General features: G+C 34.3%; 1 protein-coding gene across 1 annotated transcript in view; it reads right to left on the bottom strand.

Annotated features, from left to right (window-relative positions):
* ARAP2 (ArfGAP with RhoGAP domain, ankyrin repeat and PH domain 2) overlaps positions 1-14,398 on the bottom strand; it is a 154,950-nt gene that overhangs the window by 54,318 nt on the left and 86,234 nt on the right. The window contains 5 exon segments of the mRNA XM_054514724.1: positions 1,195-1,369; positions 3,064-3,246; positions 3,941-4,026; positions 4,811-5,010; positions 6,210-6,325. Coding sequence (XP_054370699.1) covers positions 1,195-1,369; positions 3,064-3,246; positions 3,941-4,026; positions 4,811-5,010; positions 6,210-6,325 — 760 coding nt within the window.

The raw sequence follows: 14,398 nt of genomic DNA, 5'->3' as shown, positions 1-14,398 counted from the left end.
CAGAAGGAGATTGCTTCTCTTGAAGGATTATATAGAATTTACCAGCAACTCTGACAGCAGACAGACAACAATTCTGGGAATCATCATCAACATACACTGTCTCCCCTCCCCTAAGATAAGAACATGATGGTGCTACCTTGGCTGGAGGGCCAAAAGTAGAAAAGACAGGGCCAAGACAAGCAAACTTCTCTAGCCATAACCTTAGGACCACTTGAGACCATAGGTAGCAAAGAAACCACCCCAGCTACATGTCTGCCCCTGACTGAGCTCCACATCCTATGGTCCAGGGCATGGCACTGGCCTGAGCAATACTCAGGCAGAAATTTAGACACTGTGTCTGCCCTTGGAAGCCTTAATTCATTCCTGTGTTTCCCACTAATCTCTTTTATGTTCAGCCTGAATGTGAATCGTTGTCACTTTGCAGAGTGACACAAGCCAAGGGAAAGCTGGTCCAGGACAACATCCACATAGCTTTTTTTATTTTTAAGGTGTAGATCTGTATGTGAACTTTCAGCCCCTGATGGTTTCAGATACTGTCCAGCACTTTTAAAAGAAAAGCTCAGTCACATCCCTGCACCTCAATACATTTACTGTTAAGAGCAGCTTTCTGTTTTCAAGAGCCTCATAGCAGCCACACATTGCAAACAGAACTGTTCACTTCCAAGCCAAAGTTTATAATTTGCTCCAAGCTGCAACAGAAGCTGTGATGGGAAAAGGAGGTTTCTAGGATAGATCATATTGCAGGTTCAAGAGCTGAGTTTTATTTTGGGAAGAGAGTTTGTGAAAAAAACAGCTAGGTCTGTGTGCAATAGGAGTGGATATCAATTTAAATATCCTTTAAGGAAAAGAAAAAGCACTAGATGAATTCTTTAGACATTTGTTTGAGTACCCATTTCTTTCTGGTAAAAGACTGATAATATTGGCAAGATGATGATGGATTTTTTCTGTGCTATAACTAAGGGTGTGAGACCTATAACTTATCACTGTGTTTGCTAAGTCCTAAACATGATGTCTGAGCAAAACAGTAAACTGCACACAATTGAAATTGTGCTCTAATAAAATATAGTTAATGCCATCACAACGGCTTCTCTGATATACCACTATTCTTCAAAGCAAAGCCAATTCTGCTTCTAAATTATTTCCTTCTCTTTTTTATAATAAGAAATTAGATCGAAAGAACAAAATGCATCATACCTGAGAACTTATTATGGTACAGGAATTCCATCTGCAGTCTTTGTCCAGCTTTCTTGGCCAATAAGTATGGGGTGCTGTTAACAGGGTCTCCAGTGGCACACATGGCATCAGCCCCACTGAAGAGCAACATCAGAGTTTCTAGCACATCTTGCTTGACTACAGCAGCACACAGGGCCTTATGAGAGAGAGGAGAAACAGGAAGTCGGTTTAAATTAGAAAGTTACTGGCAACAAATACATGCAACCTAGATGCAAATCCTTTTAACTCTGATATAACTAGACCATGAACATTGAGAAGTATCAGAAGCCATGAAGTATTGGCTGAATCTAGAAGAATTCAGCAACAAAAATATCCCAAAATATCAACCCAAACCCAGAAAAACGTTGCTTTCACAAATTGCACTTTGGAAGGAAAACATGAGTAAATACAATTGGAGGGGAAACTTGCTGTTTATTTGCATCAAACTACTAAAGAAAAGCTCTTACTATTTCAGACCTCAGAAGTTCAACAAAAGAGAAGAGATTAGATTCTTAAACTCTGTTGCTGGGACTCATATTGAAATTCCTAGGTAGATTTTTAAAAACCCCCATCAGTCAATAAGGCAAACTACTCTTTTTATTAAGATGTATTATAAGATACATTAAGTTAATTAATATATATTAAGTTTTTTTCACTCTTTTTATTAACCTGTATCTTGATACCTGTTCATCTTCCTTGAAATTTAAACATCTCACCACATCCTAAATCACGAGTCTCCTTTTATTTTTTGTATACACAGACAAACATAATAAACTTAAACTTTTTTTTTTACAAGATTGGTCCAAAACCTTAAAACCAAAAATAGTTACACAATTAGAGCAACCTATTCCATTAAAATTTATATGACTTAATATTTATTTAAGTTATTTAGTTAATGAATGAGTTTTTCTTACATGATTAAAGCAAAAGTCACTCAAAATAGGAAGATTACTCCTGTAAAATTTAGCTGTTCTAATAAACACAGAAGCACCCAGGACGCACAAGATAACAGGGAAGACAGTTCAGTAAAACTCCTAGAATTACTTGGCAATTAATGCCTTATTACGTGGTAATTTCATGTCTCTACAGAGAAGTTGATAACTTTTCCCAGTTTTTAAACGATTATTTGACATATATCCTTCCCCAGAAAAAACAAACCCCACAATCTCTGTATATCCTTTGAGATTATTTGATTCATGCAATTGAGTGCACTGAATTGCAGAATGCATTAAAACTCTTCTGTATTCATTAACCCTGAAAAATCATGACTCAAACCATCAGATCTCAGAATTCAGTCAAATGGACATAAAATTTTACAGAGACATTGAAAATTGAAGTTCTCTGTTTTACAACTCTAAAGAACTTGCTATTTTGTAAAAGTAGAGAACATACATTTTCCATCATTAATTTAAGTTTTTTCATTTCCAATAAGCTACAAGCTACTATGTAAGTGTGTATCAGCTATTTTTCACCATTAATAACAATGAATCATCTACTATATTTGAATGTTAGATGTCAGACAAAGCACATAAGGAAATAATCTAAAGAAGTGAAGTAGAAATTTGCATCCCTAGACTATGGTTACATTAAAATAAAGATACATATTTTGATGGCTCAGGAAAACATAGGAAGAAGTATAATAACCTTCTTCAAATAAACTAACAGGAAAAAGAATAAACTAGGTAGTTTGCAATGACTACTGCAAAGGCTCCTAAATAACCCTTATTCAACTGTGTCAGAATATCACTCAGGACACTGAATTAATTTCTTACCAGTTTAACAAGATGACCAAATTGCACACAGATACAATACAATCCAAAACACGGTATTGGCTTAACCACGCTGTATTACCTTATTCAACTGTTCCTTGGTTTTGTAGTGGAAAGGTGTTTTCCTGAATTTTCCCTCTTTGTATTTTTGTGTAATGAATGCTAATCTTTTTTCTGCAGGGTCATCAATATGCAATTCTTCATCTGGAGGAAGATTTCCAGCCCAAAAACTGTTTGCCCTCTTATTTCCAATGACAAGAAAGATCTGGATGAGATGCAGGGAATAAATTAGCAAATTAGTATGAAGGATATGAAGCTAGCCTCTGAATAGTTTTCAGCTGCTAAAAGTTGAAAAAGAAAGTTATTAAAGAAAATTTCCTTCAGGAGACAGCAGCCTCTCTCAGTCACTGCCTATGGTCATCTACAAATGAATAATAAAGCCAGCAGCCATCATTTACCATCAATAGCAGCCAAGCTTTAAAAGGCTAATCAGTTATAACACTTCATTATATATTAGAAAATATTAGTTCAAGTTTAGAGAAGACTAGCATGTGTTTTAAAGAAAAAACTGATGGCTCCAACCCTCTCTATCAGGACCACTGTTTACCACCACCCCTTTTTAACATCCCAAGCAGCTAAACTGGTAGTGACAAGTTTCCTCTCTTTTCCCCTTTCTTCATCTTGAGTGTTCTCCAAAAGCATTTTATTTCTTTTTCCCCCAAAATATTAGGTACTTGGAGAAATACTAAGAGAAACTACATTTTGTTAGCAAAACAAATATTTGGAATTCCAGAGAGGTACATGATGCCCAGAAACATCAAAAACATCAAGTTTACCGTAACAGCACCATACTGTTTAGCAGCTGTATGTTCAGTTTTCTTGTGAGTAAAGCAGTAAATACCTCCCTTTCATACAGTAGGCTTCAAGATGGAAAAAAGAGTTAGAATATCACAAAATACCTCAATAAGTTCATTGCTCCAAATGCTTGCATCCATTTTTAGACTCCGGACCTTTGAATCTCTTGGTCCTAAAGACCTGTGTTGTCCTGAAAATCCAACAGCATTACTTAACTAAGGCACTAAAACAGGGTTTCTCTTCTGCTTAGATAAAAAAAAAATGTGATGAAGGCAGATTTATTCTACTTGCTATTTTTAAAAAAGGTTGGGTCTGACATTTGAATAATTTAAATAAAAATATATCTTTTTTTAAAAAAAAGTTAATTTTATTTGATAGTAATGAATAAAAAAATAGGCTGTCTCATGTAGACTATTTCTGGGATAGTTTGGTTTGAAAGAAAGCCTAGAATTATAAATTATTTCCTTGAATCTACAGCTTAAGCATTTCAATATAAAACATGACAATGATTTGAGTATATCTCAAAACATATATGAGTATATATATTTTGAGTAGTATCTGAAAAAGCTATCCCTATTGGCAGTAAAATATGTGCAGATGTAAAAAAATTAATACCCAAAATTTATACACTGAAAATTGTTATTCCTTGGCATCTAGCCTTGTGAAAGCCATTCCTTTCCCATGAAGTCTTAGTGTGTCTTAATTTCCACTAATTGTGCAGGATGATTCACCTGAGAGAACTCAATCACCACAGACATGTCATTTATGCATGGAAGTGCTTTAGAATAAGGCTGACCTTGGTATTAAAAAAAAGTTATGTTCACATTTTCTTTCTCAAAACTTCTACAAGAATAACAGTTCAAAAATTAAAAAAAACCCCATAAACCAAAAAATAATGCCAATTCAAGGACATACATAGATATGCAAATATGACATTTTGTGGAACACACATAGCTTGTCATTAATTACTCTACCTGCACACTTCTTACAAATGACAACACAGAGATTGATGGATGCCCAGTCAGGACCGGGAGCTTTACAGTCAGCGCAGCTCCTGTTGGACTCATTGAACCAAATCTTCTCAGCTACTTCATAATCAGATAGAGTTTCTGCTATTGATTGCTGGAGTGCTTCAATCCAGTCTTGTTTCTCTCTTTCTGACTCTGCTGTAAAGCTGAAACAATTGACTTTTCTGTGTTATTGATCTTTATTTTAAAGCCCAATTAAACATGGTCTGTAGCCTCCTTATTTATTATATTTACACCCGAAATCACAGTCAAAAATCTTCCTCCACACAGATATAAATCCTAAGATAGAATGTATTATTTTGTATTTTTAAATTCAATGAAACTCCCTCTGTTTTAGCATTGTTTTCAACAAAACTACTACTAGTACAAGGTACATAGCTTTTGTAACATTCATGTAACATCCCTGAGTTAATTTCAATCTTTTTATGTTACCAATTACCAAACTTAAACATTGAACTTTAACAAAAGCATAGAATGACATAAGGAAACATGGAGAATAAAATGAGAATTAAAAAAACTCGGAATTAAAAAAACTACTGAGAATTTAAAAAAATTACTGAGAATTAAAAAAAAAAAAATTGCTTTTCATTTAAATTTATCTTTTTAAAAACTAATAGTAAAAAAAATCAACATGGTCATGTCTTAAGAAAAAAATCAAAGAACTAGCTATCTACCAACTAGCAACAGATTCAAATTGCTGATCAAGACTAATTTAGCTGCTAGCTGACTGAGAGTGAAAGTATTTCCTAACATTTAACAATCCCAGGAGAACAAAGAAATTTCCTCCTTCATTACAACATTTCGGTTAAGAAACACTACAACACTTAACAAAAGGCTTTTATTAGCATGTACTTTCATTTTCTTAAAAATCATTACAAGTCTCAGAAATCAGCCAAAGTAAAACATTCAACTACTTTCAACCAAGGATTTCTACAAGCGATAGCACATGAAAGCTTCTTTTCAAATAAAATGCATACGACTAAATGGATGCAGCATTATTTCACTATTGAAGTTTATTATTCTTCAGGATGAAGTCAATTTGTGAAAGTGGAGGAATTCATTTCTCTTTTTTTTTTCCTTTTGCCCTTCCCTTGCACAGAATGAACAAAGAAGGCTACATAAAAGTACAAACCTGTGGGCATAGTATGCCTAGTCAGGAACTAAGAGATGAAGCACACAACTAAACAAATCAAAGAACATCCATTATTCTAAACACTGCTGAACATCCTCAATAAAAACATTACCTTTTCATCCAAACTAGCTACAGCTCTGCAGTATGAAACCAGTATTTCTTTAGTGCCTTAGCTAATTGCATATTTTGTAAAGTAAATACTCAAGTTCTTACCTAAAGCTTTTATAAGGAGTAATTATTTCAAAAGATTGCTTTGCAGCCCGATCCACTTGTTTTACATTTGCCACATTCATAGGGATTAAAGTGATACCAAATCCTGTCTTAAAGTCCTAGGAAAAAGATAATAAAGGTTTAGAAGGTTATCACTCAAGAATAAAACATGTAAAGAAAAATTATTTCATCATGGTTCAAACAAAACAAGATCAGTAACAGACATCTTTGCCATAACATATAAGCCACTCCTAATTTTTTAATGGATAAACAAACATCCACTAAATTTTGTCCAACCAAAAAATTTCCAACTGCTATAATGACCTTACTTGATTGTTGGTAGGAGTAAAAATGCATGATTGAACTATTAATAAAGGAAAGAATAAAAAAAAAAAAAGGTTAAACACTAGATTGCATTAAAAGGTAAATTTCAAAATTCTGGAAGGATCTGGCTTAAATCATGCTTTAGTGTCTAAATAAACTTTATAAATCTAAATCCTTCTAACTGACAGCAGCTTTTCTTGCTTTAAGACTGAGTGTTTTAACAAAGTAAATGTGTATAAAATTCTTTCTTAAACCTTTGATTCCTCATGCTTCTGATGTAGAACATGAACTAAACATGTCTTTGAAAAAAGGTTCTATACAGCAGCTAAAATAGACAAAGAGCTAGTTGTGATTCAGTTCTAACAAAGTATTTTTATCTTACGTGAACAAGTGAAACAAGTGAAATTGTTTGGGGTTTTTTTAATGCATGGAAAAATGTACTAAAAAAAATAACTTTTGTATTGGCAGAATTGGGAAATAAAATGTAAGCTCACACTGAGCTCCTGTGAGGGCCTCTCAAAATGTATGGATTTTGGAAAATCGGATGAATACATGTGTTATTTCTTATTTATTTGGAATACCATTAGCATTTCCGTCTTTAATTTTATTTACATGTTGATCTCAAGGCAGTCACTTCCACAAGTGTAATTTCTAGAAATATTAGCATATGTCTTGAGAATAGTAAATAAATCAGAACCAAAACCAAGCTGTATCACCCAAGCAAAGAACCAAATTCATATATCTTACCATTTGCATGTTCACTGTTACCTCTCACATAACAAGTAGTTGGGTACGGACTGATAAAAATAAAAGCACTGAAGGGTAAAAGCCTCAGAGTTGCCTGCCTCTGAAGAGAGGATTGTTTTTCTAGTCAATACATATTTAAACCTTCATCAGTGACAAGTTTCTGTTTGTAAGATTCACAAATTTTTAGGCACCAAGAACTATGGAGAACATACTTCACAAAACTCTTTTAATTTTATTTCCCTATTTCAGGTATGAGCAAATAAAACTATCATTGTAGGCAGGATTGCTAAGGCTAAATCTGACAAAAGCCACGTATATGTGTGTGTCTATGCACAAGTAGAAGTATCAATTGTATCACACGAGGCATTGAATAGAATAATGCCCCGGGAAGCATAACAACATCCACTAAAAGATGAGATTTTTAGAATGACAAAAATCCTACGATTTAAATATACTGTGAGATAACTTAGCTAATGTTTCCTTGCCAGACTTCTTAAGAATTTTTGTGTGGTTTTTTTACATTCCATTACCTTTGATAGTAGCAGTGGGGAACTAGGTGTGAATTTCAACACAAATCTTTATAAAATGTAGAAGTGTTTCAATAAGTAATCTATGTTAGCCACTCCTCATATAATTTATTTTAGAAAATAGACAAAAAATAGAAATAATTTTAAATATTTCCCCTTTTCTTCTACCCTCCTATTCTGTAACCTAGGCATTTTTATTCTCTCCCCTCATCTTCAGTCCCCACTCTCTTTGTGTATAAATCAAGGGGTTTCATACTGACACATCTGCCTCAGAAGAGAGCAGAGACTTCTGTTAAGCCTACACAGTCCCTAATTCACCCTGTACGGGAAAAGAGTGGGCAGAAAAACCTCATTTTGAGTGTGAACTTGACAGCATCCTCTATAGCAGTGAAGCATTCTTAACTTCACATCACCAGTGAGAAAAAGAGGAGCATGAAATAATGAAAAAGAAAAGACTGAGGAAAGAAAAATACAAAATCTTAATTTCTATCAGTGAAATGAAAAAAAGAAACCGAACCAAAACAACCCAAAACCATTACCTCTGTAAAATTAAATGGCTTATGCTTCTGAGATGTAAATTGGTTGCAAGTTTCATTTGTTGATTCAAGTATTTCAAATTATTTAAAATAATTTGCCTTAAGAAATCCTGATTTTTTTAATGAGAGGTAATAAGCCCATCCTTGAACCTGCACTGTGCAATGCATTCTTTGTTTATTAAATAACAGCTGAAAAACCACCAGAAGCCATGGTTAAAAGGTGTTCAATACACTTCTAGGTCAGGATTAAAGTTCACTGAAGATAAATGATTAACAAAGACAACCAGAATAATAACTACCTTACTGAGCCAGATCAAAGTTCCCCTGTAGAGTAGCTTCCCTTTAGGCACTTCCTACTGGTGACGGTCATAAAAATAATGCAAATAAGAAAATGCACATGCTCATCTTCCCAAAAATGCTTCCAGCAATCTATGCACTTAAAAGTCCCTAAACAAACAGCTGCAGCAAAGAAAATTATACTTAATAGCCACTGACAGACACATTCTCAAAGAATTAAAAGCCCAACAACAACAACATGCTTTGAGATCTCTGTAGGATCTTACTTCATAAATTTCCCAAATACTGGTTGTAATAAAAGCAAGTCCTTTTGTATATGTATGTTGCCACCTGATAACTGAGAATTTTCAATTTTTTGCCTGACAACTGAGAATTTCATTACATAACATAAGAGGAAAGAAACTCTAACTAAACTTCATTAACTCCTTATTCCATAATGTTCCTTCTTGAAAATATTTACTCTGTATTCCTTTCAGACTGCTTCTTATGCCTTCAAACAGCTGGTTGCACCTCCTTTCCTTGGAGCAAAACAGAGCAAGCTGCATGGAAGCAACTTGCCACAAAGATCACACACAAATATTTATGTCTGTGAAAACAGACACCAAAATTTGTGGTACTTCATTTAACAATACAGAACCAAGAAAGCACTCTAGAAACAAAGTACATTAATTTGAAAGTCTTTACCTTTAGGTGCAGCACAAACCCGTCAAAATTTGCACAAGTGCCCAGCGTCTGAACAATCCCATTAAAGAAAGAATAACTCATTATGCTTTACATTCAGCAAGGGCATGAGAACTTACAATATTGAATTCCAGATTGAGGAATGTCAGAAATGTTAAGAAATTTGAATCTACTTTTCAGAACAGACTATGGTGGCAAATTAAGCAATTTCATCGGGACATTAGAGTGAAGTTATTTCCATAATGGTCCAAACAAACTCCTTAGGGTAACTGCACAACACTTGGCACAGACCTGGCTTTGTGAGTGACAGGTACAGTAGAATCTAATTTTCAGTGTCAGAATTGTATGCTTTCAGGAGTGCAGTCTTCTTCTCTACTTCAGAAACAGAAGTGGGAATTGGTACAGGGAAGAAAGAAGTGCTCCACTTTGAAAGATGAATTCATTCACTTTGAGTGCACAGAAGGACAATTGGGCTATTCAAGAACTATACAAAAAATATCGACAACAAAAGCAAGCAGTATCTTTTCAGAATGAGAATTGTCTTGCTTCTACCCACTGAAAGCTCATTGTTTCAGATACACTGAACTGCACTACGATTTCTGACAAAGGAAGAAAAGTTTAAGATTCAAAAATGCACACAGAAAGATAAGGGTTGGGTTTTTTGTTTTTTTTTTTTTAATTTAAATATAGATACAACTTAAATGTCTATAGTTATACTATCTGTATGAATTCTAAGAAAAGTTGAAAAATGAGTTGACAATAAGAGCTTTAAAAGAAACCCAAAAAATTCTTTATAGATATAATAATAGATCAAAAGTATTCACTAAACAGCACAGTTAACTGAAAGCTAAAAATACTAAGATGAGAACTGGCTTTCTGATTAGCTGTTGTTCCTTCCTGAAAGGTGAATTATTATAATGTGGAATTGTTGCTGTCATTAACACCCCTGTCTGAAAAACACATAACCTATGAAAACCTGTCATCTGTATATAAATCATGAAATTATTTAACTTTTATTTTTAAACATACCTTTAACATGTATCTATAAAGTGCCTCTCAGTGTACAAAACTGTCCTCTTTATTATGCATTATCTTTTCATAGGCAAAAGCTGCCCCATGACAGGCTTTACTAACATTTCTTCAATTCTATTTTGGATGAAATTCATGGAGATTCAAAATTAGTCTCATACCTTTTCTAACATACCACCACTGTTTTACAGACACAGAAATAAACACCAAGGCTAAGAAACACTAAAGTATATATGTAGAAAATCATGCAACTATATCCGAACAAGTGAAATTTTCAGAGCTGCTGGATGCCTAACTTTCGGCATGTTGTCTTAAAAAGACAGACTTGGACACCTTTCTGCATGCAAGTCTTAAATAAATTTGTAATCAGAGCCTGAACCTTGTGACTCTCAGTGAACGCACTTTCTCCAAAAAACGGCACTTCTAAAATTCTTTTCTGCTACCTATAAAGATTTTTTTTTCAATTTTTTTCCCTTCCACTTGGTTTTGTTTCAGTACACTAGGGCTGGCATTCTTATTGGTTTAGTCAGACCAAAATTCATCTGAACACAGGAGTTCTATGTCTTTGCATACACTGTCTTTCATGGATCTAACATTAGCTCCCCAATGTATGGAGTTGATTAAAAAAAAAATTTGCACCAGGAAAACATCTCAGAGAAATTAAACCAAAAAAAATGCAGCCACAATTATAACTTTACCCATACTACTCACATAAAAATAAAATGTGAACTAACTTAAAATACTGAAATAAAAGAAATACTGCAAATAAAAAGTTAGGTAACTACTACTTTCATATTAGAAATATCAATCCATATTTTTATCTCCTTTTTTGGTAGAGGACTAACTGGATAATGGCAACAGCAGAGAAAAAGGAAAATTGCTGACATGAGTTCAAGAGGCTATGTTTCTACACACTCACACATGCATATACATACATAAGTATATATCTTAATATATAAATGTGTGTTTGTAGCTTATTTTGAAGTAAAAAGAATACAGAAGTACAGAACTCTGAAGTACAGAAATAGCACTGATATATGTTGGGAACACAGCACTTTTGGAAATTCTACATCAACTGAGAATTCTCACTGCACATCAGTTTCCTTCCTGTGTATTATGAGATCCAGGTGAATTTGCTTTTTTTGTCTTTGGCTGTCAGATCTTGAGGACATGCAATATTTAAGAGTGTGCATGCAGACAGACAGATAGATATCTAACAGTGATTAGAGGTAACAAATCAAGAACATTATATTACATATAGAGATATATTTACACACACAAATGTGTATTGTGTTTATAAATGCACACTTTTTTGTTTCCTTTTTAACAGCTATCTTTCATACCACCCTAATGCTAATTTATAAAAAGATTATTCATATTTCTAAAATTACTCTTGTCCTCCTGCCCATACTCAGAACAATCTTGACCTTTAATCACCATATCTCTGATCAGAGAGCTCCAAAACAGGACCTTACATGGTTCCTTGAATTTACCATTTAATTTGCAACAGCTCTTTAGATTTACCTTGGGGAAGCTACCACGAAGTTTCTGACAACTACACTACTCCTGCAAGATCTGAAAATTCCCTTAACAATTTAGCACGATTTAGTCTTTTCCTTCCTTCTTATCCCATGGTATTTGATTCCTTCCAAACAACCAAATTATTCCAGAGAGAGTAAAAGCCAGAACTAGAATCATTCAAATGAAGTATGCATAGTTTCTTTCCTCTCCTCATTATTTGGAGGCATTACACTTCAGCCTTTCCAGCTATTAAGGAGGGCTAATTTCTGCAACAGAAATATGGGAAAAAACTGGCTTCCATATTAATAAAAAAATTAAGACCTTTTTACATATTAAAGAGTTTAAGAAAGAGTGACTAGTAATGCAAATTGCTTTGATGATATTAAGTTTACACAAGTTTATATTGATTTCCTCTCCTTCTATATGTACTGAGCTTAGGGCCCCCATTTATTTTTTCATCAGGCTTCTCTACATCCTCCATCACAGCCCAAAACCTTTTAATATAGATTTCCAGTGAGAGTTACATATTGTGGATTGTAATACAAAACCCACATAGGTACTGCCTTACAGTCTTCTAATGAGGTCCCAAAATACAACCACAGTGAAGCATACAGTATATAATTACACACTCAAAAATTAATGTTAAAAGAACATGAAGGTTGCTAACTCAAGCCCTGATGAGCAAGGAGATGCTAAAACTCCAATGTTCTGTGCATGTTAGCTCTGTAACGGGGGGTTCATCTGTTATGCTATGTGAGGTAGTCACATCATCAGTTTTAAGTTCTTCACTTAACCAAAAAAATTCTTTCCCCCATTAGAGAATGAAAATGATTCATGCTACTTTTGGGAAAAAAAAATGGTAATGACAACCTGGCATCCAAAATTTTGGCAGTTACAAAGGAGACAGCAAATGACAAGAAGGGCCACTTAGACTAGCTCTAGTCAGTGCCATGTAATAAGCTTGCCTGCAGTATTTTGAGTATGCTGCTGGAATACATCCCTCTCTGTATCATTCCACATCATTATTTTATAAAAAAATGTAATACCTGTACTTTGAGATGGCTCTATGATGAAAGCCAGTACATAAGAAGTGGGAATAACTAAGAGATTACTTTAAAAAACGCATTCCTGATGAACACTCTAAGGTAGTTACAACCTTAGATGGTACTTCTCATTTAAGTTAGAGATCTCTCTATTCACTTACTACAGGAGCAATTCAGAATCCTCACTTCAGCAGTTATATGTATGTATTTTGCAATATCAATACAATTTTATATTGCTTGATTATGCACCATCAGGGCCATGCCTTGCTTGTTGTATGGGATGGATCTAGGACACATGAAGATGAAAGCTCCCTTCCTTTATGGGCTGCAAAATACAAAAAAAAAGATGAGGAGGATCACATAATTGAAGTGACTAAATACTATACTGGAGAGTTAGCTCTTATCTTTGCCTTTTCCAGTTTCTACTCAGTGTAAATCAAAGCCTTAGCATACAGTCATTTCACTGTGCGTTTGTCATTTCCTAGTATCTGAATTATGCTCTAGGGCTTGATTTGCAGAACTGCTGAGCAATTGGAACTCCAGCCAAGACCTATGAAAGCAGTATTTTGAGCAGGTAGAGTTTGACAGAGAACTATTCCCTCCCAACCACCCATAAAAGACTAGAAAAACAGAGAATGCTAAATATATGGATATTTCAATCCTGTTTCTCAGAACTGTGTGGTCACATGGAGGAGACAATCATATTCCTTTAACTTACAGGAACTGATGAAAAATAAATTCCTCACTGCTCCTCAAAGAACATTCCTTTATCAGTGAAGGAATAATTTGAATGTAAAGCACTTTTCAACAGTGTGCTACAAAAAAGGCATGGGCTATACCATGAAAAGAAATCGAAATTATCAAACAATTACTAAATAGACAATGCACTGAAAGAGGCAGTGATCCTGTGGAAGGAAATAGCATATTATAGTATCTACTACACAATATTATAATCAGGTGAAATTAAGGTCTTAGAAATAAGACCAGTTTTCCCATGATTAGAGGGGGGCAAAAATTTGTAACTGAGGTAATGTTACCAAAGGTTTCTAGCTGAGTTCTTCAAAAAATTAGGTTTAAATAACAGAGGAGCATTTGTCTCCCCATGTAACCCCAAGTAAACTTTACTCTAGATAGATCCTTGGCTTTGATCAATTTTAACATAAAGCAGCCAATAAACCTTCAGGTCTTAGCAAGACTTAAGGAAAATAGATCAGAACACAGAACACAAGAGTCTACATTTCCCCACATCTTTACTACCCAGTCCCATAAGAAAAGGCTTTAGAGTATGGTCACAGTGAATTGAGGCAAGATGATGCAATCTGTAAGGGAATGTTCAAAGTTACCAGCCACAAACACAAATATGTAAATTAAAAGCTTCTATTTCTTAATCCTCAAAAAAAAAAAGAGAATAAGACAACAGAGAGTAAAGATCATAATTCCAAATATATATACATTTCTCATCTGTGCTGAAACATGCTAAAAGGGAA

This window comes from Molothrus ater, chromosome 4, assembly GCF_012460135.2.
Source record: "Molothrus ater isolate BHLD 08-10-18 breed brown headed cowbird chromosome 4, BPBGC_Mater_1.1, whole genome shotgun sequence".
Classification (NCBI taxonomy): domain Eukaryota; kingdom Metazoa; phylum Chordata; class Aves; order Passeriformes; family Icteridae; genus Molothrus; species Molothrus ater.
This window is presented reverse-complemented; position numbering and strand designations above follow the sequence as displayed.